The 27,419-nt window shown below is 43.6% G+C and overlaps 2 protein-coding genes across 4 annotated transcripts in view; one reads left to right on the top strand and one right to left on the bottom strand.

The window, feature by feature from the left end:
- The first annotated feature begins 4,376 nt into the window (after positions 1-4,376).
- On the top strand, positions 4,377-8,479 carry rars1 (arginyl-tRNA synthetase 1). Its single transcript, XM_005725454.1, has 3 exons — positions 4,377-4,576; positions 6,013-6,260; positions 8,179-8,479. The coding sequence occupies exons 1-3, from the start codon at positions 4,518-4,520 to the stop codon at positions 8,286-8,288; spliced, it is 417 nt and encodes a 138-aa protein (XP_005725511.1). The 5' UTR covers positions 4,377-4,517; the 3' UTR covers positions 8,289-8,479.
- Positions 8,480-12,977: 4,498 nt separating this feature from the next.
- Positions 12,978-27,419, bottom strand: part of LOC102210870 (rho GTPase-activating protein 7) — a 100,626-nt gene continuing 86,184 nt past the window's right edge. For all 3 annotated transcript variants that reach the window (XM_013908867.1, XM_013908868.1, XM_013908869.1), the window contains exons 10-17: positions 23,280-23,439; positions 22,572-22,770; positions 22,221-22,434; positions 19,450-19,564; positions 19,134-19,364; positions 18,782-19,011; positions 17,791-17,964; positions 12,978-14,170 (exon numbers count right to left, since the gene is read on the bottom strand). In XM_013908867.1, the coding sequence (XP_013764321.1) occupies positions 14,062-14,170; positions 17,791-17,964; positions 18,782-19,011; positions 19,134-19,364; positions 19,450-19,564; positions 22,221-22,434; positions 22,572-22,770; positions 23,280-23,439 (1,432 nt within the window). In that variant the 3' untranslated portion in view covers positions 12,978-14,061. The remainder of the gene's footprint in view (positions 14,171-17,790; positions 17,965-18,781; positions 19,012-19,133; positions 19,365-19,449; positions 19,565-22,220; positions 22,435-22,571; positions 22,771-23,279; positions 23,440-27,419) is intronic.

Here is a 27,419-nt window from a genome sequence, read left to right as displayed (position 1 = left end):
GCCGTGTCTCACCTGCTGGTGCTGAGGTGTTTCTGTGATGTTAAACTTGCAGGGAGATTTTTTTTTTTTTTTTTTTAAAGAGGAGAAAAACAAGAGAACCTGACCCGGTTAAGTTATTACGTGGAGCACTAGGTGTGGTGCAAGCAGTCGCTGACTTTCAGTTGAACTGCAGCAATTTTAATGCTGAGAAGGTTGCAGGAAGCCGGTGCCAGCTCCCCTGCAGGCCCCTCCGGCCCGGCGCTCCTCGCTCCGTCTGGGTCGGTGCCCACGTCTACCATCTGCTAACCCGGCCTCATTAAAAACAAACCCCAGCCGTGGCCTCCGTGAACCGCAGCCCGCTCTCTAACACTGCTGCTCCTTCATGTTTGTTTTCAGCAGTTGTGATGTTTCACACTTTGCTCTCTCCTCATTTTTTGTCTTCTGTGTTTGGTGCTTTTATTTCCTGTTATTTTCTGGCCCTTCCTGTCTCATCCTGCCCCGTGTGTCACACACATCCTGGCCTCTCCGGCCCTGACCTGTCCTTTTGTGGCTGTTAGAAAAGCGCCTTTCAGACCAGACTGTAAGAATCTCTCGCTGCAGGGACCGATTGTTGAGTTTACAGCTCAGTTTTTGGGGGTTTTTTTTAGCTCGTAGTGCAGAGCAGGAACCTTTCTAAGCATGATGGGGCCTCTTCTCCTCATTCTAGCTCCATATTTTTATTTGCGAAGTAGCTTTGCATGATTCACTGTTTAAAATAATCCTTCAACCACTTCAGCCGTTCATTCTTTTTCTCCATCAGGCTGAAGCGCTGGGCAGGCATCAGGCAGTGTTTATGAATTAAATTCAAATTAAAACCACAGGTGCCTCTACAGGTAACCTCAAGGTCAGAGGTCAGGTTTTCTGAAAAAGTCACACAGCTTACGTATGTTCAGCATCGCAAACTGACAAACACTCAGGGAATCTGGGATCGATTAAACTGGTCTGAGAATCTGCTGGATGTAACAGCTCAGCTGATTAGTCGCTTATTTTCAAGGCGCGTACATAAAACGCTAACGTGTCGCCAGGTTGAGTAGAATATTAGTCAAAAACCCATTTGGTCATAAACATCCACCTATAACTCTGCTGGACTCTGAGGGTCTCAGAAAGGTTTATATTTATGATTATTTTAGCATTTCTCATTCCTGGTTCTCCGTTTTGATTGGATATGGTGGATGAGGTCACTAAAGCACCCCGTTAAGCTGTGCGACCTGGTAATCAGGTTTTCTGGACCTAACGACACTAGATCCTCTAAAGATTCTAGTATATGTTTTACTTTATACATTTATTTTTATCTTCACCTTTTAAAACAAGAATTGGGTGCACGAGTTGGAATTTATTTAGGATTTTCTCTAATCTGCACTCTTCAATGGTTGCTCTTCCTCTTACTACATCAAAATAAGATCATCAGTCTTCCTCACTCACGTTTCAAAACAGCAGCTCCACATGTAAGTAAAACTTACTCCAAAGATGTGCATGTAATCTGAGTAAATGTTAATATAAACACATCAAGCCACTTCCTGCTGTGACAAAACAAATTTCCCACGTGTGGGACTAATAAAGGTTATCTTATCTTATCTTATCAGAAAAATGGGTCGGGCCCAGACGCTGGTTTTGGAGAATCACTGCACCCCTTGATCAGGATATCTCATTTAAAAGAAATAATTGTGTATTAGGAGCAAAAAATGGTGATAAATATGTTTAATTTCTGACTAAATACAAAGAGAATTCAAATAAAACTCCTTTCTTTGATAAGACGAGTAATCAGTTGGCTAGTCTTTGTACCAGTTGTCGAGTACTTCTGGCTCCAGCTTATTAAACGTCTGAATGTGTCTTTAAGGCTATTTCTTTTCTCCTACACTCTTAGAGTAGAGGCTTCTCAGTCTTGGATTATAGAGGCTTCCCTTTAAACTCTCAGAGCTCGCTCTGTTCTGCTGTAATTCAATAAAGGATCCAAGATTTTATAAAACATTGAAGGTTTGTCCTTGAATCAGCAGGTCACAGCTACCAGGGGGATGAGATCTATTGTTTCTTTGGAGCCACTCTGAGAGCTCAGCGAAGTAACATACACCTTCTAGTACTAAATAAAAGAACATCAAGCCCCGTTTGAAAGATGGGATTAAGATTCAGGGCAGAATGCAATGAAAGGAGGGGAAGGCAGAGTTTTAAAGATTCATATTTTTATAGAACATTTCGGAAATTTCCACTTCAAACTTTTTCCCCTCGACACTTTTGAATAGATGGGACAAAAATGAGAAAACCTTGTATCTGCTGCGGTAATTTTGAAAACACATTGATGTCTTTTAGAGGCTCTGGAGCAGGAGGGGGATTTGAATTTAGGATTTGGTTCATAAATGGAGTGAAAATGGAAGATTCGGCCGGGAGACAAATGTCTGTGAATGCCAGGATGATTAAAAACACTTACTGCAATCATTTCATAAAATATTTATGTTTACATTTTTATATTCCAGAATCTCAAAGCCCAGAATTGTTCCTCCGCTGGGAATAATTACATAAATTCACCCATTGTAGTTGTTGAAGGTGGAAATATTGATGGAGACCAAAACTGTATTTAATAGCGGGCTGTGAAGATTTATTTACGGCTGTAAGGTTGGTCATCTTAACATGTCCATGGGGACTGACTCACTTTTGGAGGCGGCCTCTAGTGGACATTAGCGGAACTGCAGGTTTTAGTGCTTGATTTGTTTTTCTGTTCAGGAAAAATAAGCGATCGCATGTTCGATGTTGTAAACAGCTGTTCAACCAGAGGTTTACACTCGACCACTCGCTGTTTGACCACTTTGGGTCATAAGCTGATTGCACAGGTTGCGTTGCGAGGCAACCTGTCTACAAACAATCACAGTCAACCTCACTGCAGTCACTCTCAGACTCTTGGATCTAATTTAGAAAAGCAGAGTGACTGCAAAGTAGAGTTTGGCGATTGGATGAATATATCGACTATCGGCGGCCGTTTTTACAAAGGCGATTTATTTATTTGAGTCAGTTTGCTAATAGTGATGGAGCTAATGGAAGCAGTCAAGAGAAGAAACAAAGGTAGTCGTGTTTGAGTACTTTGCTCGCTATACGTCTGCACAAGCGGCGCACTGCTTTGGTTACATCCTTAGGTTTACCTCTTTCATCTAGTTTAAAGCCAAAGAAATCCCAAATTGCAAACTTTTATATTTCTTTTTTAGTGCTGTCAGCGTTAGCGCACCATCATCATAACTAATGTGATTAACAGCCCGTCTGGAGCACAGAGTCAAAATCCCTGAAATGTCTCTGTCAACACATTTCGGGCAGTTTGTCCAACGTTTCTGCGCTCCAGATGGGTTGAGGGTGTTAAAAATTTTAATGGCGTTAATGGTGATGACCGCGTTAATGCCACATTAATGCGTCAACACTGACAGCACTAATTTTTTGGGGGAAATTAGTTCGTCCATGTTTGGACTTCTTCTGTGTTGTAAATGCACAAATCAGTCCGTGCATGATTACATTGCTCCGCCCATCAAAAGTCTGCGCATGCGTGAATATGCCTCCATCGTCGATTATTGGACTGACGCTTGTTGTAAAATATCGCCCAACCCTATTTCAAACCCTTATGTAGACTGCAGGATATTTTCACAGTTAATTTCCATATTATCTGAAAAAATCAGAAGCTGGACAAATGTCCTCCTGACACATCGGCCGGAAAAGCTTGAACCCGGTCATCTCTGTGCACCTCTGGTCATAGAGCCCGAGTTACGTTACATAACCAGTATTCCCATCATATTTATCTTTGTTTTTTCGAGTTCGATTTTGGTGTTTCAGTCGATCTCAAAATGATTTGAAAGTTCAGTTGATCGTATGTAACAGTGGGAACAGCTGGAGGAGCAGACGAAGGCCAGTTTGTGTAAACGTTGGAAGTTTCCGCAGTGGAAAAGTGGCCATTTGTTCCAAATCTGACCTTAAATCTAACCTGCCCGTTACTCGCAGCCCTGTTTTCACCTGTGCCATTAATCTTTGTCCTGTCACGTCACTTCTTCTATCTGCTGTGTTCTGCTTGACTGCAGTTTTTTTTGTTGTTTTTTAATCACTATCACGAAATCTTCATAATCCTCCTCTTCACTCCCTACGGTATCAAACACGTCACACACAGATTCGAGGGAAGGCTATGACTCAATAAGTCAATTTAATCTCTGCCCGAGGATTGTAAATTGGTTTCATTATTTGGATTAAATTCATCTCACTGGTTTAACTGTTGGAAGCAGAAGGTGAAGCACTGCCTTCAGTAATTACAAGCTGATTAAAACGACACTTATCAGCATTTTTAATGCCATAAAGCACGCCGGGCGAAGGCGGCGATGGGGAGAGATTGTCTGCTTTAATAAAAGAAAACCTTCTTTCTGCAGGTCCTGACTCCAGAGGAGCTCACGAAGGCTCAGAGGGCCGTCGCCTTCGGCTGCATCAAATACGCCGACCTCTCCCACAACCGCAACAACGACTACGTCTTCTCGTTTGATAAGATGCTGGACGACCGAGGCAACACGGCGGCGTATCTCCTCTACGCCTTCACCCGCATCAGGTCAGGGTTCACTACAACTTTTAATACTTAGTTTAGATAAAAAAGATTTAAGAAGTGCACGTGTTCCCGCACACAGTCAGGCACACAAGGATACAAATAGCATATAGATTTAGACGAGTTCTGAAGTTTAGAACAGCCTGGATCTAAACGAGCGTGGACCAATCGGAAGTCCTGATCTGTTATACAGCCCTAAAGGAGCTAATGAAGTGTCGAGTGTTTGCAACCTTACTGAAGTGCACATGAAAACTGAGGTAAATCAAACATGTGTACTCAGGGTTCAAAGTTATTGGCTGACAGGAAAGGTTTGAAAGTCTTAGAGGAATGGATGACGAGTCCCGGCTGAGTACCAGGAGTTCCACATTTAACCTGGGTGGCCCACTCCATCCTGTCTTTGTGCCACCTCAGTCTTCTCCAGCAGTCTTGGCATTTGACGGTCACTGAGACGACCTTAGTCTTGGCTTCACTTTACACCTGAAGATTCAGATTCGGACTAAATCCAGAGAGAGAGTGAAAAGTTGCAGCTTTGCGCCTCTGTTGCAGCTCTTTTCATGCAGCCCATCAAACCCAGTGTAAAATAACGAGCGGCGTTGCTGCTAACAGCCTCTTTTAACAGTAGATTAGTTATGTAGCAGTGCAGAAGCCGGTCTGTTTAGTAATCTGTCCATCGGTTATATGAACTATTGCTTGACCCTGAGTTTAGGACACTGAAACTATCCTGAAAGTTAAATCAAGTGCCTCCATTTTTCTCGCCTGTCCTGTACGAGAACCTCCCATCAGCACCAGTATACTTTCATTACTCGTATCAGATCGGCCTCGCCAGACCCTCCGCGATCGTTGTGGCTTGGGATTAGTCTTTGGGGTATTTCCACTCAGTGAGACCCAATTTGTCCTCACCCTTATCCCCTCCATCGACTGAGTGTCTCCAGGCTGCACAAGAGCTGCACTGATCTTCCTCTCCAGCTTCCCGGAGGAGTTAGTCGGGGTGGCAGAGCGCCCGGCAAAGGATTGATCCCCTCTCTCTCTCTTTTTTTTTTCCCCCTCCAACCGGGAGGGGTGAGCAGGCTCGCCCGAGAGGATTCGATGTTTGTGCGTTCAGTCAATAGAGCACTCAGCTGCCCCCTGCTGTGCTGTTCAAGATTCAGAGAAGAAGAAGAGAGAGAAAAATGGACAGAAGCAGAACTTAAAACCATGAGCTGGGCCGTCCAGTTTAACTGAACATGGACACAGAAGGAAAAAACTGAGCTTAATCAGTGTTTTAGGAGATGTTGGGTTTCCTCAACATGAACCCCAACATCACTTCTTTTATGTATTTTCCTAAAATTGGTTTATTCATTGTTGAGGTGGAGGATAAAAAGAGAAAACGATGAACTATCAACGGGTCATTTTTTAGCCTGGACTCTTTAACTGGTTTTTAAACGTTTGTCTTCCTCTCGCAGGTCCATCACCCGTCTGGCCAAAATCGACGAGGCCACGCTGAAGAAGGCGGCAGAGACCACGGAGATCCTCTTGGACCACGACAAGGAGTGGAAGCTGGGGAAGTGCATCCAGCGTTTCCCGGAGATCCTGCAGAAGATTCTGGACGACCTGCTCCTCCACACGCTGTGCGACTACGTGTACGAGCTCGCCACCACCTTCACAGAGTTCTACGACAGCTGCTACTGCGTGGAGAAGGACCGGCAGACGGGTGAGCTGGGTCGAAGTTTAGATCAGTTTCAGGGGGACAACTCTCTGGTCAGGGTCCAAACTTCAGTTTGGTGTTCGCGTGTTGGTTGTTTAGTGCATCCGATGATCGTTTTTTCTTCACTTTGATTTGAATATTCAGAGTTTGGTTTGATATGACGTCCTTTCCTCTCAGAATGTGCTTTTAAAAGTTACTCCAAGTTGTGTTTCTAAAGTACTTAAATTCTTCGGTTTTCTTTTCTGTGTCCTAAATTGTAAAACAAAACCAAAGCTGTCCAAACTTTGAAATAATAAACTTGGCATAATGTGGTCAGAACAAAAGTTTGAGCCAAGGTCCTATTGGATGGCCAAAGGATCCAGACCCGACTGTTTAGTATGAAGCTGCAAAGAAGGGTTTGAATTTTCGACTTTTCACTGTTGCTTTTGCAGAAGGAATCGATGTGTTGCAGGTCGTCAGTGAATCCTGATGAGAGAGAGGATGTCTGGACTGTTAGTCTGAGCTGAGGGCTGACTCATTGTACAGCCTTCCTGCTAACAAAGAGCCCACGGCTTATTAGACTACACCAGTGTAAGGTCGTTCGAGCCCAGAGCGCCTTGCTGGTGGGTTTCTTAGATTTACTACAGCAACGTTTCTTTGTAATGACGTTACACGATCTTTTTTGGAGATGGACAAACAAAGCCTGCGATTCTGTGTGCAGATCATAGAGCGGCCTTGCTTTCAGTTTGAGATTGATGTTAAAGGAAAGTGATGGCTGAGGACAAAAATCCCAGGAGCCGAGGGCTGGAATTCTAAAACGCTTGGAGAAGAGCATCTGGACTTCTTTAAGTTGCTTGAAGACCAGCTTGACTTCAGGAAATCACATGATAGGGTGGGGCTAGGGGGTTCGTGACCCCCTTGGGGGAAACTCCCACAGGGCTTAAATCTGGGACTCTCCACCATTTGACCTTAGAACTGAAGAAGCTTTTCAGATGAGAGGTGAAACGTCTTCAAGCAACTTAAAGAAGTCCAGAAGTTTTTCTTTCCAAGCTCTGTAGACTACCATGACCTGGATGACTGAGAACCTTCACAGCCGAGGGCTGCAATTCTTTCTCCAGCCAGAACAGTCGCCCTCTGGTGGTTGTTAAATAGAATGCAGCTCTGAAGCACTTTGCTGGGTCCATTATCATCTTTTAAACTGGCCGAGTTCGTTCAGCCTGTTAGTAAGAGTGACCTAAGAGTAACTCCACCTTCTCGTTGGAACATGATCACTGCCGGCTTCAACAAATCAACATGGAGAAAATGGCGATCCACAGATCAGTGTGTGTTTAATTACTAAATGGAAAAAAATCTTCTCCTGTCTCCATCCTTGTCGCATCACCGCACACCAGGATGTCGGCTTGTTTGGGTCCACGTTCACGCCCCTTTAACGACCTGTCTGTGTAACGCTGCTCTGCTGCTCATTAACGACTTAATTTCTATTGGATTTCTTCTCCGTCCGACAGTGCGAGGCTGTCACGGCTGCTGTGTGCGGATGCAGATGTTCAGGTCACTGATTTTTATTTGATGCTGCCGGGTGATGGCGGCATCATTAAACACGCCCTCTGATCTTTTTGTTGTTTATTAGTCTCGCTGTCTAGCGCACCTCTGACCGCTTCAGTCTCACCTCACCTCTGTTTATTATTCTGTCTTTTTTCCCATCATCGCTGCCTTAATTTTATTTTGTTTCAGAATTTGTATCTTTTAGCTGCCTTGTTATTTCTTATCCTCTACATAAGGACAATAAATGGGGAAATAAAGTCCTGTTAAGCACTCATCATGGGATTGGTTTGTGCTAGCACTTTTGTAAAATGCGTATTTACTGAGAAAATAATCCGATAGTTCAAGAGATATAAACTCGAACACGCCTTTGATTTCCTCCGTTTGTCTGTTTTTACCTTTTCAGGTGAGGTGATCAAGATCAACATGTGGAGGATGCTGCTCTGCGAAGCCACTGCAGCCATCATGGCCAAAAGCTTTGACATCCTGGGTCTGACCCCGGTCGAGAGGATGTGATGTCAGAGTTCAGAACGAGGGGAAGCCTGAAGATGAACCTCGGCAGTCTGAACTCAGTGAACCGGAAGAGTTATTTTTCCATAACACTTATTAAATCAAACATGGGACGGGGAAATCATTGTGTTCGACTCATTTATTAATGTCTCGTGTGAAGGATCTTTTTATTAAAGGGCGATTATGAAACCAAAATATCACCCAGTCTGCTGTCAGTCATTTTAAAGCTGGTTCTGTAAACTTCAGTTGAGACATATCGGCTTCCTGGTTTGGTCGGATATAAACTCCGTGGTTGGGAGCTATTCTGGAAAAAAAATGTGTACACAGCGGTGCTTCAGAGGGTAAAGCTCTGAAATCGGTTCATTGGTGTGTGAGTAAAAGCATTTTGATTACGATCTTGGATGTCATAGGATAAACTGGCTGTTTTTCAAGCAGAGGTAGATTACATGTGCTGCTGCTCATTAAGAGCCTGTTTCCACTTCATGCTGTTAACACGTGATCTGTCTGGATAATGACGGCCAATCTGTGGGATTCTATGTTGGGAAGTGTAGCACAGAGATGGATGGGTGCCACTTTTGCTCATTGGGTTTAATTTCCGAAAGTGCAGCTGGAAAGGCCCATTGATTGGATGTCATTGCACAGAGAGATCACATGGTAATTTACACCTGGCTCATCAGCGTACCCAGCGTTTTGTAAACCCTGATTAACATGATTTTTTTTTCCTCACCCAGAAAAGATGGAGATACAAAATATATGAACTAAAAAAGCCTTGAAAAATCTGTGATTGCTATTTGCAGTGATAATATTATTACTTGTGTTTGTGTGTAAGCTAATATCTATGAAACAGTGTTTAGGTATTCAGCACACAAAACTGACGTTATACTTCTGCATCTCATGTTATGTATGCCAACATTAAGGTCTGCTAAGTCAAAGTCAGCTGTAAAGTTGACTTAGCTAGCTAGCTTTAATTTGGCTACATAAATAAAAATCTGCTATGAGATTTCATTACTCTAAAAAGCAAATGTTAGCTATGCATATTTTGTAATTATATTGTTTACTGATGGTTAATGAGTTCATCTAATATGGTTATTAAACATCAAGTACTATGAAAATGGACGGTGAAGTTACTAGACCTCGTTTGAATAATTTAATGATGCTAAATAGGACTTAGCAGAGCTAGCATTTTGTATTAGCAGGCCCGCATTAGCTAATATTAGCTCTAAAAAACAAGAAGCAGAAGGATTGTTTGGTTTTTCAGCTCAAATCCAACCTTAAGCTATTAGTCTGCTGATGTTGAATCATAGACAATATAAAAGTGGGACATGCTACTTCTGAGTCTGTGTTTAAAATGTGACACGAACATGTAACTGCCTTTGCAGACATGTGACTGCTAGCAACGTTGATTTGTCTGGCTTGGACAAGTGAATAAGGCCTCAGTTGCACTGGTCCGCGACCATCTGGCAACCTCCTGCAGGAGAACACGTGTGACAGGTTAGCAAATCCCCCCCTCGTGATTGCAGCAGTCGTCCACAGTTGCCAGCAACTATCCAAGCAATAGTACCCTTCAAAAAGTTGCTCCTTTTGAAACATGCTGAGGCACAAATTTTACTTTTGAAGGTGCACCTTCTCCGGTCCAGTTTGCATTGTACTTTTTCAAGTTTTACCACGTCTTTGCTGGTAGTTGGCAAGTGTTTGCAGACAAGTTGGTGCTTTTCATTAGAATTATGGGCAACTGTACAGGCAATATACCAAACAATCATACACAGGTTTTTAGTGCAGTGTATTCTGTTAGCTAGTTAGTTTGTAATGTTAGCTAGTAATCTGAGAGCCCCAATGAGTGTGAACAATATCCACACAAAATAAAAATGCACAAAGGGCTTTGCTATCAGCAGTTGTAGCATCATTTCTGGACGCGTAAAGGCAACGACAGCGAGCTGTGGCTGACTGACTCGAGCTTTCACCTCTGCTGTATTTCCAGTTTTCACCGTGTCTCTTCTTCAGACACCGAACTCGTTCCTTTAAAGGTTTGCGTAACAGGTTAATCACACATAAAGTCCACAGATTGACTTAAAGCTTTTTTGTTTTGCATGTATTTCGACTCTAATTGCTTTCCTCTGCGTCGCCCACCCTGCGTCCCTGACCCTGATGTATGGAAAGTCACATTTGATTCGCGCTGCATTTCAGATAACAATTAGTCTTCACTTTCCATGACTCGTGTGAGAAAGTGGCCTTTGTTTCTCAGAAACTCAAAGTGTGAGGCAAACAAACCCATTTGACGAACTTAATTATACATCACACACTTCCTCGAGGCAGCCCGCGAGCTTGTAATTGTTGAGTCTGCCTTTACCCCCCAGACAGATGTGCACTGCGGTAGATATAAAAATTGTATGTCTCCAAGAATGGCCACAAGCCATACAATAGTTGTTAGAAGACTTCTGAAGATGTCTTCCTGTGACCCATCTTTGAAGCTTATGAAAAATATAAAGTCCCTTTCCTTTCTAGTTGTCTCTTATCGTCCCATACGTCCCGGGACTTTATCTCAGTACCTTCTCAGGCAATAATTCCTTCATGAAACATTCATCAGGCTTCCGCAGAGCCTCTGTTTTAGTTTATTCTTTTATTCTTTTGGGTGCTGCCACGCTGCTGCTGCTGAAGGACGGCGTTAAAGGTGTTTTGACAGTCGCCCCGGGAGGAGACCGCTCGCCATGCCACCGCCACCTCAGTAACACCTGCAGAAGCAATAACCCTGCTGCCTCAGTGGGAGAGACGATTATCATCACTCAGTCCTTTCAGCTGAAGTTTATTCCCTCTCCTTTATGTCTCGCGCTGGGTTAGAAGGACTGGGTGGTTTCAGGGCCTGGCAGTTGGTGACGACGTCTGTGGAGATCAAAGCTGCTGAACAACGTGCTCAGGTTCGGGATGGGGGCTCACCTGAGAAGTGCAGGTAAGAAGCAGGTGTCTGTACATACAGCCACAAAGATGCAATCTGTTTGTTTGTGTCGGCAGATTCGACTCCAATTTTCTTTATCATCTTCAGCATGACTTTGAAAAGTGAGGTTCTAGAGAAGTGCGATTGAGTAGTTTGAATTGTCTAAACCAGGGGTGTCAAACATGAGGCTCCGGGCCCAGAAAGGGCCGGCAAAGACTGCTGTCAGTTTTGGAAAATGTTAAGGGAAGCATAAATGTTCAACTTTGCAGGACTGTGAGTAAATTACTGTAATTTAACTTGTTAAATCAACAGCTTTACTATTTTTTCAGCTTTTTTGGTGAATTTTTACATTTGAAAATTAATGAATAACATGTAGATTTTAGCTTTAAAACGATTTCAGCTGAGAGGGTCGTGCATACTGAAGCATTACATCAATGCAAAAAATGTAATTTCATGTTTTATTTTATTTTTCATGTTTTATTTTCTTGTTGTGACAGATTCCCTCTTTATTCAACCGTCTCTTTGTTTCCCAGTGTTGACGTCCTTCTCAAATCCTTGTTTCATAAGAAACTTTTCAAAACTTAAACTCTGTTCTTTACCTTCAAAGATAAAGTTTTACTTGTGTTTCTGGTTATATTTAAATTGCATGTATTTTGGCTACCACTGTGCATGACTGCAGTCTGTCTTTACAGAGCACGTGTCAGCTTGAGTCCATTCTGGCGAAGTTATCATCCCACTGGACCCGTGTCTGCGTTTGTCTCAGGAATGTAAGTCCAGTAATCTTTTAATCTTTTAACTCCAGTTTTGGTCTCCACCACCTCTTGAGGTATAAAAAAAACCCCCCACTTGTATTACGGCTCAGTAATTACATGGTAACAGAAAATGAAAGGATTAATAAGTTATATATAGTAACCAAAGTATTACCCAAGTAAAAGCATAGTATTAACAATGAGTACATTTGGATTATGCGGTCCCCAACCGGGCCATGGACCGGTTTATGTCCAACAATATTTTCATGGACCGGCCTTTAAGGTGTCGTGGATGAATACAGCAAGATAAGACCAGCGCCAGTACCAAAAAAACAAGATTTATTCATAACACATGAGAAAAGACCCAGGGAAACCAAGTTAACGATAAAATAAAAATAACGATAAAACCATACATTTCATACCCGAGCCTCAACTCTCGCGGCCTGGTACCAAACGACCCGCGGACTGGTACACGTTATTTTGTGATTTCTAGTCTTGGCCGGCTTCTTGAACCTTTGACCTGAGTTCATCCAAAGTTCAGCTCGTGATGTTTTAGCGCCATATGGAAGAACAGACTTGTGTGGAAATGAAACCGCCTGCAGGGACTTCTGTTTTCTCTCATTGTCTCTTTCTTACAAGCCTGTTTGGACCGGGGCACGACGTCTTTGCCCCGATAAGTATTTTTACTTCACGTTTCCGTGTTATTGCGTTTATCAGCAGTTTAACCATGTGATCTGAGAGATGAACCAATAAGGTATGCAAATTAGACACGATTTGCATAATACATTGCATGTTTATGAGGAGGAGGGAGAGGTGAGGGTTGGAAGGTTTTTTTGGATCGCACTGCCAGACTTATTAATCTCTTGTGCTTCAGTGGCGCAGTGTGGCACCTCATCTTCACGCTGCCTGCTGTTTCCCCCGCCTTCCCGCAAAATTACAGTCGGTAATCTGTTTGGCACTCAGACGAGTCACAGAGGAGAGAGAGGGGGAGAAATAACAACAGGAAGCAGGTTTGAGGAGAAATAAACATTTTAATTAGGTGTTTGGCACGGATATGTTTCACACACAAAGCCAGGAATTAAATAACATATCTGGATAGAACATTTGTATTCAGATGTACTTTAAAGTTAAATAATCTGATATCGAATTTAATGACTTTTTCATGCAGTATTCAGGTCAAGCAGGCTTTAAAAGCAACACTCGAAGATCTGTACAAGAATAAATACAAAGTTCAAAAAATATCCTGGAGTTCGGCCTCCGAGTTTTCACCACCGCGGCGTCGTCCCGTGTAGAGGTAGATATCGCTCGTCTGCGAACCGTCACAGGAGTGAATTCAGAAGTTCCGGTGATGGTAAAAAGTGTGTGTAGGCATTAGAAAGTCCCCTTTATTACAGGCATCACCGCCCTGCAGTCCCCGCCAAGCTCGAGAAAGACGATTTGCTCGTCTCTCCTCAGATTTTTCCCGATTGGTTTAGCCGGACCGTCTCTAGAACCGTCGAGCCGACTTCACAGCTTTCGATGTCCTTTTAAGGCGTTCAGGACGGCCGCACGTCGTTCCTTTTCTTTGTTCTCGGTCACAGGTTTGATACAGCAGCCGCTCTCTGGTGGCCGAAAGTCTGCTTCCTGATGTTTTCTGTCCTCGCTTCCTGACTTTGTCCCGGCAGCTTCCCCTGCCTCCTTCTCTTCCTGCCGGTGATGCCATTATTGCAGAAGTCTCACTTGCTCCTTTTTTCCCTCAAAGTCAAACCAGCCTCAGCTTTTTCACCCTCCCATCAAAACGTCCTTTGTCAAAGCTCGCCACGCTTTGCATTTTTGTGTGTCTGTGTGTGAACTTGAGTGTGAAGCGTAACAGGCACAGCAGGGAGTGCAGAGGTGCTGCTGGCAATCCGCAAGGTCACCCACAGTAAAAAGCAAACATATAGAGAAAACTCCAACGGCAGAGTTTTCAAACTTCCTGAAAGACGCAGGACAGCGACGGTGCGGTCCGCCCCGTTTCGTCCTGCATTCTGCTCGGTTTGCAGTTCAGCCAGACGTGAAGAAGAGTAGGAGGAGGAGGAGGAGGACGAGCGCTCCAGATGAGCCTGACTTTCTCTGCATGGGCTCATATCTTTGTTTCTTTGTACTCGGCTCTGAAGGAGTCTTTGATGGCCAGCAGACCGGAGGCCAGGCGGAGTCCGCTCACCTTGCTGTGCCACTCCTGCGACCGACCCCTGGAAGATAAAACACAGAGGAGGTGTGTCAGCGGGAAAAAGGTGGGACAGGGGAACTATTACACCGTTACAGGCACACAAATGTCTCCGCACGACAACACAAGTGACATCATGTCTGCTGCTGTTCATTTTTGTAACCTCCTGCGTTTTGCCGCCACAGCAGGACCAAAACACAAGTTTACGATTGCGTCGGATTTCAGGGAGACGCAGCAGCAGTTTGAAAAGATGACACTCGAAAAACATGCTCCTAAATCAGCTCTGATGAGGTTTCGCCTGAGTGGCGACACCTGTCGTTCAGGACTTACACTGGCGTGCTGGTTCAATCCTCTGATTTTGAACTCAAGTCTCCATCAATGGCTTTAGATCAGGATTCACATCAGGATCAAAAATAGCTTCAAAAATGTGGAATACACACCGAGCGCATTAGGAACAAACGTGGAACGTGGATTTTACAGCTCAAACTTGTCGTGTGACGTGTGGACACACTGAGCTCGCTGCAAAAATAAATAAATAAATAAATAAAAATCAGAAAAACCAAGCTTGATCCAGAGGAAAAATAAAATTAATCCAATTAAATAGACCGAAAAATAATTTTAACACAAAAGAAATGGGCGCGGACTTCACATGTCGGGTGTGTAAAGGCCTTAACAATAAGTACTGACGCCATACTTAAAAAAACGTAGTTTCAGTTTCACAATTTCATCACGTTTATTAAAAGCTGAGAGATGGAGGCCTGCAGGACTCAAAAAATCCTTTTTGATTTTGAAACCCCAAACGACTGGATCCTGGGATCGGTTTGGGCATTTTCTATCGCTTTATCCCAGAGGATTAAGTTTTAATATCTTTTAATATCTAACGACTTTTTTTAAAGCTATATTTTGCAAATGACTTATCGGGGCCCACCTGCAGTACCTGCGTGGGCCACCAGGGGGCTGCAGTTTTAGCCAGAGCACAGAGGAAGTACTGCCCCCTTCTGTTTTTTAGACTGTTAACGGACGTATTTCATTGCTGGATTTGTGAAAGCTTGGACTCAAATGAGCACCAAGACTGTTTCGAATGTTGGTCAAATGTTTTATGGTCTTGGTTTGTTTTTTTAGTCAGGGGTCAGTGCAGGAAGCATGGCAGGCACATCAAAAACTCAAGTCTGTCCTTATGTCTGAGAGCTTTGGATGAGACGACAAAGAAGGTATTCAGAGATTTTGACTGAGGTATGAAGTCCCTTAAATACATTTCTGCAGTTCTTGTTTATAAGTTCTTCTATGCAGGCTCATCATCTAAACCTGAGTAAGAACAGGTAACAGAGCATCTGAGCTTCAGCCTGAAAATCCATGTTTCTTTCCCCGCTCCCTCCCTCCCTCCTCGTTGAGGCTGTAACGTGTTTAATTTCCTCTGGAGGCGATAGGATCTCCTTCACAGCCCTGTACTGTAAAAAGCCCCGCTGACCTTGATGCAGTGGATCTATTGTCTTGCCTTCAAAGCTAACAAGCACTTAAAATTAATGCCACAGCAAATAAGCCCGAGACAGGCTGGCGCATCACAGATGTTTAGATGAGAGGAAATTAAAGGCGAGAGGAAGTTGGACAATGGGAAGAGTGAAGGCACTCATCCCTCTGGGCGTTTTCACTTCTTTCTTACGTGATCACTCTTGCGTAACAGGAGCGCGAGCGGGCCGATGTTTGCCTGGAAATGAAGCTGATTTCGCTTCTGTATGCGCTCTACGTCGCTCTGGATAACAGTTTCGGTTTCACAGGCGGCTCTTTATTCAGCACGTACTCATCAGAAGCAGACGCGAGTGTGTGATTGTGCGTTTCTTTTCACTTCAGTCGTAATGGGCCGACTGAAACGCCTGCTGAGATAATCACACAGTGAGAGATCAAACCCGTCTTTGCTGCTCTGCCCTCGTCTCATGTAGCAAATCACCATTTTCACTCTTTGACTGGAGTTCATTTTCTCACACGGCGACATTCAGGGAAAATCAAAAGTGAAACGGTAGAAAATCCTGACAAACTGCATCTTTGAAATTTTATTTGTGATGCTTGTGTCTCTATGGACAGCATTGATTGGTCTGGTCTTCATCAAAAACTGGATGCAGTTCTATAGACATGTTTCTGGTTCCAGAGGATACATCCTGAGCTTTGTGCAGAAGCTTTGGTGTATAACGGTTTTCTGGGAGCAGTGGTGCAGGTTTTCCACCTGTAGGTTTGTGTTACTTATTTTGTAGAGCTGTTCATGGTTCCCAGGGGATGTACCCTATTCTCACTTATGGACTGCTATGAAACAGTGCAGAGATGTTTCCCGAAAGAATGATCATAATCACGTTAGCATTATGGATTCTGCTCGACACTGCTGTCGTAGCTGCCGCGCCAATACTACATGCAGAAATGAGTCCATGACACCAACGTCAGTGTGGTCACTCCTCTGGGAACCAGGAACAAATCTACACGGCAGTCCGTCCTCAAGGATGGAGCAATATTCAAGGATACCTATTGTAAGCAGCTGAGACATCACTTCTGTCGTCACATTTAGGACACCGGAGCAAGTGGGTTGCAGCTGTTTAATGCAATAAAATAAAAACGATTGGTGTTTTTGTAATTTTTGAATCCACAGTAGGAGGAAGGATGAGTCACCATTACATTTTTGAGATGTTCATGGTTCCCAGGGGAGTTATTGTACCTAATTTTGTGTCTTATTTTATTCCCAGAGCAGTGCCACAGTAGTTATCGAGACTTTATATGGACAAAAGAACTGTACCACGTGCGCATTACGCCCATGGAAGCCCACGCAACGAAGCTCGTGGTGCAGTTTCTGTGATGATGTTAATGCCAGATGAGATTTTGAGCCCTTAAAACATCCAAATTCAAAGATTAAAATGTGTGGCCCAGTTCTTTTTTCCATCTATGGAATCTTGTGGAGCTGTTCGTGGTTCCCTGAGGATTTATTATAGTAATTACAATCATTTATAATGTCTCGTCAGGTACAGGATAGATCACCATTGGTTCGTTTGTGAAGGATCAATAAAAGAAATATGAACTAGCTCGACCAGATCAAACCTGAGAGCTTACATATGTGCAGGATTTTGGCAGAAATGTGCCTCCCACACACTGAATCAGTGTCGCTGCCTACAGCGCCTTCCCGTGTAGTTCAATGTCAGGGATACGAGAGCGCCACCGCCACCTGCTTTCTGTGGCACGGAGGGTTAGTTTCATTTAATCAGCATAGACAAATGGAGCTGCAGGGCTCCGCCGAGAGTCAGCCTGATCACGTAAGCAGCAGAAAATCTGCAGCAACTTAGTTTCAAAGGGCATGAATCATGAGGAGGAGACCTGCTCCTCCTCCTTTTTCTCATCTGCTCACCTACAGGGAGGAGCTGCAGATGGGTGCTGGCAGAGGTCAAAAACACAGAACGGGCTCAATTAAGAGAGATAACATGGACTAAGCGCTCTCTCTAGATATTTCTTTTAATAGGCTTCTCACGGCCTTAAACCCTCTCGGCCTCTGTGTAGTTGCTGCACAATTCACCTTCCAGCCTTTAAACTTAAAGGACCGTTTGGCCACTTTACTGTAAACAAATTTAAATGCTTTCTACTTGCGGCTCAGATCAGTTTAAAACGTCTCCTCACCTTGTATCTGTGCGACAGAGGTGTGTCAGTCGGGTCTTCCTGATTCCTGTGGGCTCCAGCAGGTAGAGGCAAATGTGGGTGTGGACCCTGATCCCCTCCGCCAGCACCTCGGGGAGTTCGGTAGACACAGAGGAGAGGTACGTCAGGCCGGAGGACGGGTCTGCCTGCCAGATCCTGAGGAGGGAGCGATTCATGTTACAAAGTTCTGCTCCCACAACATTATTTTTACTGTGTGGGATAATCTGCCGCTGTCTGAGTGATGCTTGTCTTGCCGTTGACATCTAAACTAAGCAGCCTCTCAAGCAAAAGGACTCAGTCAGACAAATCCTCCAACCAAACTACAATCACCCTTCTTTGTGCTAAATATCATTTTTATTTCATTTCTGTTGAATATGTGTTGAAAGTCCTGTAAATAAATGCAAATGTGCTTCAGTGTAGGCCATCAGCTGGGGAAGTTATTAAGCGTTACACCAAAGGTGGTTCAAATAGACCCCGACCAGCTGCTTTCAGTGTTTTTCCTCCTTCAAACAAATGAAACTATTTATTTTTTAAAGATTGACGTTTTCATTCGAAGCCCACGGGTCCTCACGACCACACTAATGTTCTGGTTGGGTCTCCGTGAGGGATTTGGTGAAAGTAAAAGACCTCGTTTGGATGCATTATGCAGGAGTGGTGATTTTTAGTTCTTAGTCAGGGTAACTCTGAGTTCATGCTCACAGCGCTCACAGCGGCAGGCGAGTCTGAAGGTGCACCGGCGACGCGGGCCAACTGTAAACACAGATACTGTCACGTCTCATCTGACTTCAGGCTCGGATTAAAATTTCATCAACCCCCCCATTCAAACCTCACGCACACAAAAGGCATGCTTTGTTTCAGTGTAACTCAAAGTGACACTTTGAGGGTACTTTCAGCTTCAACTCCCCCGTCCTCCCCGCTCCGTACAGCTCAGCAGGTCGAGGCGAGCGCTCGCGGGCTCGCTGTGGCTCATTACCTGATTAGCAGGTGCTCCTGTAGGGGCTGCGAGCCCAGGCCGTGGCCTTGGCCCTGAAGGAGGTAGCGGTAGACGTCTGCGTCCTTGGACAAGGTCTGGATGACGGCGGCCTGATGAAGGCCTTCCTCCCACAGCTGCTGCTCCCTCAGCAGTCGGTGGAGCAGCTCCCCCTGTGCGGCGTCCACCTCCACAGAGCCTCGCCACATCCACAGCGGGCAGCCATCGTCCATCTGAAGATGAGCAGAGATGATAAAGTAGAGGCAGGGCTTAAGGTTAATTTCGAGCCTTCATAGTGCGACACAGAAACCGCGTGGTGATGTCACTTCCTCCTCCCCCGCCCCCCCACATTCACCTTCTTGTAGGCCAGCTCCACGTGATCTGGAGCCGGGTGGCTCTCCCAGCCTCGGCTCTTCTCCCTGGCCTCCTTCAGGAGTTGCTGGGTGCTCAGCTGCAGTTTGCGCCTTCTCTCCTCCAAGTCCTCCTCACCGCCGCTTTGACTCGAGGTAACCAGGCCTCCTCTGGACTCCTCAGTGAAGGCGTCATCACTGGCGGTTAGACTCTGGCCGGGCCAAAACTCTGGAAGCTGCAGAAAGATGATTTAGATCTTTTAATCTCTCAAAAATGTATTTTCATGCTTAGAAACGTCCTTTGCATCGGGTTGGTGGTACCTGGAACAGTCTCTGGACCTCGGTGATCATGTTAGCCAGGCCCTGGGTGGCGGCCAGGTTCTCGCTCAGGTCTCGCTGATCCGGGCGGCCGAGGCTGTACTTCCTGTGACCGGACCTACAGCAACGACACCACAGGAGCAAGTTCAACATCCTGTTATCATCTCCTATTAGAGGAGTACTTTAAGTACTCGGGGTTGGTCACTGAGAACAAAGTTGGTTTTCCTTCCCAACTGTTTTTTCAGCGGGAATAATCCTTCCATAATGGTTCCCTCACTCTGATCCTCCACCCAGCATCATGCCGTCAAAGCTTCTTGTTTTAAACTTCATGCCTCTGTCAGATTACAGTCATCAGGTTTAAAAACAGTTTTATTCATTTGGGTTTCTTTTATGTAGGAATATGGTCAAACTGGCAGGAAGATTTGTAGATTTCAGTCAAGTAAGTTTTTGTTTGGGGGCAAAAACATTATGAATGTTATTATCAAATTAATTGAATGGATTTTTGTAAGAAGCCACAGGAACCCTGCAGCTCTATGCTTTTTGTTTTGGGGACGTGTCAGCGTCACAGCGCTTCAGGCTTTGTGCATATATCAGGAATTACCACCTTCAGAAGGTCATGTTTTCTGGAAAACCCTTGCACTGAACCGACTGAGGCTGACTGGATGTATTCACAGAAAGTTCAAGTTGTTTTAGTTTGTGGCGGATAAGAGATGAGCTTCTTTTTTTCTTTTTAACTGAGAAATTACACGGTACTTCCAGCAAGCCCAGCTGGTCAGATGCATTAAAGAGAGTATAACTCTGTGGGAGTGGTGAGTTCTGTCAGAGCAGAAACACCAGATGAGATTTCATAGATCTGTGGGAGCGGCAGTCTCCCCCCACCCCGAGTTATTGTTCCCAGCACAAAGTGTGACATGATTTCTGACGGGCCGGGACTTTAGCTCGAGGGAGAACGGGAGGCACAAAGTGCTGATTGTGTCACTTCCATCATCCGTCCCGTCAGCCTGAAGGGAGGAAAAGAGGCAAAGTGGAAAGAGGAAGAGGTGGAGATGAAAAGGAAAGGCAGGGAGGGAGGAAAAGCTGAAAGAAGGGTGATTACACGAATGAGAGACGAAAGAGGAGGCAGAGGAGGAGATATATGAGGAGAGAATGAGCGGAGCGAGGGTGGAGAGAGAAAGGAAGGCTGACAGACAAAAAACAAAGGACGCTTATTTGTGTAGCGCCTTTCAACAAGACGGCAATTCAAAGTGGCTTATGTAAAAAAGGCTGAGAGAAAGTTAGAAAAGAGAGATACAACTTACACAGCAAGACAGGACTGACAGTTGTTGTAGGTGTCAGCTGTTCCCAGAGTTTCCTCCATTTTTATGGAAGAAACCGTGAACATGCAAATGTTTCCGTCATGTTTACATCAGTATCGCCTCTCAGTTTATTAAAAAACACAACAACAAAGAAACAGCCGTTTTTAGTCTCAGCGTGAGGCTCGTCTCAGGTTTCATCAGCGACGCCGGTCCAAAGATGCAACATGCAGCTTCACTGTTTGACTTCCTGAAGGTACAAACCAACAGCTCGTCCAGCCTAATCCTGGTTTAACAAAACTAACAGGAGCTAACGTGGTTCAAAAGAGAGGCTTGATCAGGATGCAGTGTTGCCAACCTGGTGACTTTCCGAGCCTTAACTACAGCCAACAAATCACTGCTGAACGTTTGCATAAAAAAAAATGACAGAAATACATTTTCTCTCTAATACCGAACACGAGAATTCAAAAGCGGCACAAGCCAAGTCATGAGCCTTCCATACAATTACATCGGATCTTTCCTTAAAAAATGAACTCTAATACTGTTGAATATCATCTAGTTTTCCTGTTTTCTGAACCACATTCTCAATATGAAACAGATGAGCGGCAGAAAATCTACTTATTCATCTGACTGCGTGAAGCTGAGGTCAGATGGAAATCTGTGGAGCTTGTGTAATAAGTGTACACTCTGCCGACGGGTTCTCGCTAACAGAGAAGAGACATATGAAAAAGATGGATCAGATCCAGAAGTCATGAGATCTGTGAGAGCAGAGAGCTTCGGAAAAATGAGGAAGAAAAAGCGCCTCAATGAGCAACCTGCCCACTGTCAGATAAACAGGCACACATAAAGTTAACTGTTGGTTATTAGGGGTTAAAATGGTACCTACAGAGACTGCAAAGCTACCAAAACGATTCAATTATTTAAAAAGCTGTAAGATTTCGAGGCTACTTTAGTTTTATCTAATTTGACCACAACAGCATTGACGTCGTCACCTCACGGACTTCTGAGCAGGAGGAAACGACGCTCGGTTTTATGTTTAAGGACACACAGGATGAGACGTGTCAGAAAATCTACTCCAGGCAAGATATCAAATAAACGATTTGCAGTAAATGGGCTAAAAGCTGCAAAACAAGCTGCTTAGCAGAGGAACAGCTCTCAGAGAAATCTCCCAGCTCTTCTGATCTTCATCTGCTTTCATTTTAGGCCAAAACCAAAGCAACACACACACAGATACAGGCAGAGTGGACTCCACACCTCCAGCTCTTTATGTAACTGCTGTTAAAACTTACATAACTCTGACAATGTGGGTCAGACGCCTCACGCCCTCCGTCTCTTTCCATATTGAGATTGTGTGACTCCTCACAGTTAGAGAAACGTCTGATGTCAATTTTTAAAAGACGCTTAGAAGACGCGATGAGGTAACCGATGCCTGCTGATGCCCCAGAAACACATTTTAAGACCGTTTTCTTGGCCTCGGCTCACCTAGCAGCATTAGCGTCCCTCTTCAGGGTGTTGAGGTGGAACAGAGACGGCGCCAGGCAGACGGCGAGGTTTGTGGGAGTCATCTGGTTCTCATCCACGCAAGCCACAACATCACTGAGGAAGTACAGCAGCGTCCGCAACGCTTCCCTGTTCTCATCCGGAAGCAGCAAAATGGCCGCCTGAGCCGCGACCAGCTGCTGATCCTTTGGAAAATCTGCATGAAGAAGGGGACGAGATGCTTTTATGGCAAGATTAAAGTCCTTAAACTGTCTCTTATTAAAGATGCATGTTAGGAAAGCAAACCATTGATTCCTCATGACAATCAATCAGAACTGAGTGTTATCTGCTCACATTGGTAAATGTGGAGGAAGGACTCGCAGAGTTTGCTGGTGAAAATTGGCTCGGGCAGGTCTCTGAAGAACTGCTTCAGCATGTCGGCCACGTCGAAGGCGGATTGGCCCTCGAATGAAACTCCGTCTGGGTCAGACTCCACCAGCTCACGGAGGTACTGGATGCGAGACTTCAACCCCGACTTCCGGAAGAGGCCCACCTGAGGGGAAGTAAAAGACATTAAACGTTCTTATTGTCATATTTTACACTAGTGTGCATGATTGCAGCAGACGCTTTTTCTTAACGCTTTCAATTCCTCTTAACTTTCAAGAAATATTCAACTGGGGTTAAAAGTAGTAAACAACAAACAGTTAAAGTACTAAAAACTTTTATTTCATCAAACTAAATTTGATGAAATTGAATCAAATCACGATGCTTTGTGATCCTTAACGTTTATTTTATGGAAACTAGTCAGCCTTCATCACAGTCTACACCCAGTTCCATTACAAGGCCACTTTAAGGGTTATATTTTGATTTTTAAAAGCCAGTTTCACTAAAACTGTTTCCCAGTATCACCAAAAGCACATGTGGCCGTGAAACTTAATAAAAATATTGTCTCTTCAACTTCAATAAAACACAAATGGCCACTGAATAACACGGCACTCTGCATTTTTGACACAGCTTGTTAAACGCAGCTTCTTCAATCCCTGCAGGTTTTTGTTGGTTTACCTGGTCCAAACAATTGGTCCTCAGGTAGACCAGAGCTCGGAGGATGCAGGGGGGGATGGGTTCTCCTGTCTGCTGGGCACTGAGGAGTAAAGGAACCCCAAACACTCGTCGGCCTTTCACCTCCATCGGCCTGGTCTTCCTCGGGGGTTTGGGAACAGTCCTGCAGGTGAGAGAGAGGCCTCTGTTAGACCGTGAAATATATAATATATAAAAATCACAGACAAGTTATGGAAATGAATGTATACTCTGAAATCATTTTGCAGGCATTTCAAGAATGTGTAATCTCAACCAGTCGAGTGTTTGGGGCAAAAAAAAGGCAGTTTGGAAGTGTTTCCTTTTGAAGGGAGAGCCAAATAAACAGCTTTTGATTGCATAAGTCTCTGGTGGTTGCTAAAATGTGTGTGCCATTCAAAGCAGCGCTGCAGGAAAAACATTTAGAAACCGTGGACGTTGATCAAAGAGATCTGAACTTTTGAAAGGACTGTTAAAGTTTCCTTGTGTTTCTGAACTGGTACCAGCATCCTTGTAATGACTGAATGATTGCCTTTTAGCTGGGAATTGTAGTGCTGAGTGCACTCAGAATAAAACTGCAGTCTTTTAATATAAATTAAACCTCTTCTCTTTTACTTGGCTCATTATCTCTAAAAGTTATAAAACCGTGTCTCGTCTCTGAAGCTTCCTCTAAAAGGACAAATGTCTTAGAGTTTTTCCACTCCCTTTCCCGTTCCTTCATTTTTCCTTGCAGTTTCTCTCGGAAACAAACCGGCTATTTTGAGCAAAGTGCCTCCGAGTATCAGGCGCCCCAATCAGCAGTTAATTGCCGTATTTTTAATCATCAAGAGCTCGCTTTGGCATCAGTGATTAAATCAATGAAATGAGGAGACTTGATCAAACTGTTGAAGCCTGGAGGTGTTTTTCTTCTATTGCTGGAGCATTTCTCCCAACTGTGCTGAAGTGACAGAGCACACAGAGCTACACTTATTAACTCTTTGTTATTAAGGCTGAACGTAAGACTGACACCTCTTTCATATGTGTTCATACGAGCGCCCATCTCCTTGTAGCCGGCTCCAAAAGTGGGTAAATCCCCAAAGAGTCCCGTATTTAAATATCCAAACTTACAGCAGAAACAGACCTGTTTACAACCTGCTACCAAAACCTGTTTGGGTCTTTATGGATGGGGTGAAACATATCCCAACGCAGTCCCAACAACAGCATCGTCTTTATTTGGTTCGGCTAAAAGAGGAACATTATTTTCACACAGTGTGAGTGAGAATAAGTCATTTAGACTTCAGAATTTGCTTCACAAATGTTAACTTAATGTTTTCTTCTGTAATGTCGTAGAGGTCGTCTGTGCAATGCTTTCCTCCTTCCCTTCCCTTCCATGCCGTTTATTAGACTTTTAACCCAGCAGAGTAGTTTGCAATGCCAAATTGGAGCGTAGGAAGCTTTCTTCCCCAACCTGCTTCCACAAAGGAATTTTTCCCTGTTATTCCCTTCAAACACACGTCTGATCCTGAAAATTAAAGAGGAATATCTACCAGGAGTAATTTCAGGGGGGTTTTCTGTTCCCACATCCAGCCTTATCTCATTGAGCATAACAGCCACGACCAAAAACAAATTGGTTTTCTACCAAAGCGTAAAACAAGCAGGTCACATGCTCACAGAGAGCACATAATAACAACAACAATAATAATAATAATAATAATAATAATAATAATAATAATGAAAACCTAAGTGCTCAGCAACGTAAACAAGCAGAATGTTTGAATGTTTTATTCAAATGAAAAATTAATTAGTCTCAGTTCTGAACGTGGGTTCACTCCAAAAACAGTGTAGGAGGCGAAACGCTGATCTCATTACAGCCATGTGTGTCAGTAATAAGTGAAGCCTTACATTTAAAGCATAAGTAAAGCTTGACTTTAACACTCCTAATAAACAGACAGGTATCCGTTTGTGTTTACCCTGTCCTCAGAACTTGCATGTTAAGCTCCGATAGCAACATTGAAAACACGACATACACTCCTACCACCTCAGGAAGATTCAAACTGATTACACAAAAAAACTGAGCTAAGTTCTTCTACAATAAAATGACTAGTTTGATATAATTGGATGAACTTTATTCACTTTCTACTGAAAACTGAAATAAGATCAATACCACATTTAGGGCTTTATGATAAATATGTAGCTGCAACCTGGGCCCAAATTCTGCTGCAGGTCCCGAAGTCATACGATCACTGAGAGTTAAAAACGGTCTAAATCCTTTCATCTTTAATAAAATGATCAGCGTTGCTGCTTTACCAGGTGTAACAATTAAGTTCAACAGCCAGGCATCCATGAAATTTAATAGAGTTAAAAGTTAGCAGGAAGTTAGCTCGCTAGTTTTCATCTGAATATAATATAGCATGTTCTGACGGAGAGATTTCCGAAACGAATTAAGACGTACAGCTCTGCAATCACTTCCAACATAAATGAAGACAGAAAACTAAACAGCAGTGACGTTTGTAGGGTTACTGAAGTTGGGCTAGCTGGTATATAATGATGTGCTACATGATCGCTAGCTACACAGCTATGTTAGCATAATATAAACACAGTGAAGCTGGAGGATGAACGCTAACTTTTTTTCCACCTGATAAAAGTTAGCGTGAGGGTTCCCAAAGGTTAGGGACAAATGCAATCGCATGGCAGGATGCTGTAAACGCACCAAACTTTAGTCGGGAGAGCAACTGACATAATCCATCCACAATACGAGGTTAGTCATTCTGCTGTTGGGCTGTAGTTACATTGTAAGGTTTTAAAAACTGAGCTTTAAAATGATTAACGGTAATAAAACCGAGAGAGGCCGACAGTGATCACTGACTGTTTTTAGGTGCTTGTTGTTAAACAGAACAAGCTACAAAGCATTAAAACATGTCAAAAACACAACAGCCTTAATAAACAAAGAGTAGAGTGAGCCCCGAAGCAGGATTCATCACGCCATCACTTAAAGACCGGATAGGTAGCTCAGCTTAGCATTAACACTGAAAACAGTTCCTGTAGTCGCCACTTGAGGTTACCTCCAAAAGCGAGTCAATCCCCTGTGACTTAACAACTTCACAATAAAAGCAAATACGTTAGCACTAAATACCAGGTGTTTCACGTGTACGGTACATAAGCGCAACTTAGCCTCTTTTACCCAGAGGTGCATTATTACGTTCACTTTGTGGGTTTTTTAAAATAATGTTATGGCCAAAAAAAACCTCCCAATATATCAAATGTGATATAAAAACTATATAATAAATATCATTAAAATATATCATAAACAACATGATATAGGGTTATTACACATGCCAGTCCCCCCCAAAATCAGAATTTTCTGGCTATTTTTTGATGGGTTGGGTCTTACATGGTTAAAATGTTTGTATTTTATTTATCCATTTAGTTTTTATTGTTTTATTACTACAATTACATTTTGCTCTGTCTTACAAGCTATCAGTGGAGCACACAGAGCTACACGTACCTTCATGAAAGATGCTACACAAGTAAATTAAGACTGCTGATTTGTCTCATTTTAAACAGAATCTTTCTTAAACAGGGTCATATACCTACTGTTAAATTAACCCAATAAAATTCTAAGCTAAATGTTGAATTAGTAATTTAGCAATGTTGAATCTTTATCTGTACTCCTATTTGTAGTCATTTTCCAATTCATTTGGCGCAGCAGTATAAACAATGTAAATGTGTTGACCCTTTAAAAGGACACAATAGAGCTCAAAATAAGCCACTGTGCATGAATGCCAACTAGAAACAACTACAGATCACACTTTCCTTTAATTTCACAGGAAAACAGACTCAAGGTGAGCCACTGGCAGTCCTCCCTGTGTTTTTTTGGGGGGAGCTTATTCCTCTTGAAGTGTGTTGTTGTTCTGTTTTTGTTTTTTTCAGATGAGGCAAGGTTGCACCTGAGCAATGAATTATGAATGACTTTTCTAAATAGGCTGCCTGAAATATTTACCCTGCACCCGCCCACCTGTCCTCCTTCCCACAGTTGTTTCCTTGAAAAAGTTTCTCCTCACATCTGTGGACTTTTCTCACCTTCTTGACCTCCGCTGAACTCCACTTTTATTTTCATGCATGAAATCACCCACTAAGCTCCATCCTTTC

This window comes from Pundamilia nyererei, unplaced genomic scaffold, assembly GCF_000239375.1.
Source record: "Pundamilia nyererei isolate P.nyererei 1_Seehausen unplaced genomic scaffold, PunNye1.0 scaffold00015, whole genome shotgun sequence".
Taxonomy (NCBI): Eukaryota; Metazoa; Chordata; class Actinopteri; order Cichliformes; family Cichlidae; genus Pundamilia; species Pundamilia nyererei.
This window is presented reverse-complemented; position numbering and strand designations above follow the sequence as displayed.

Excerpts from the sequence above, each read along its gene's own strand:
- rars1 (XM_005725454.1), top strand. The coding sequence starts at position 4,518 with ATGCTGGACGACCGAGGCAACACGGCGGCGTATCTCCTCTACGCCTTC. Across the intron at positions 4,577-6,012 it reads TACGCCTTCACCCGCATCAG|GTCCATCACCCGTCTGGCCA; the intron begins GTCAGGGTTCAC and ends TTCCTCTCGCAG. Across the intron at positions 6,261-8,178 it reads GGAGAAGGACCGGCAGACGG|GTGAGGTGATCAAGATCAAC; the intron begins GTGAGCTGGGTC and ends TTACCTTTTCAG.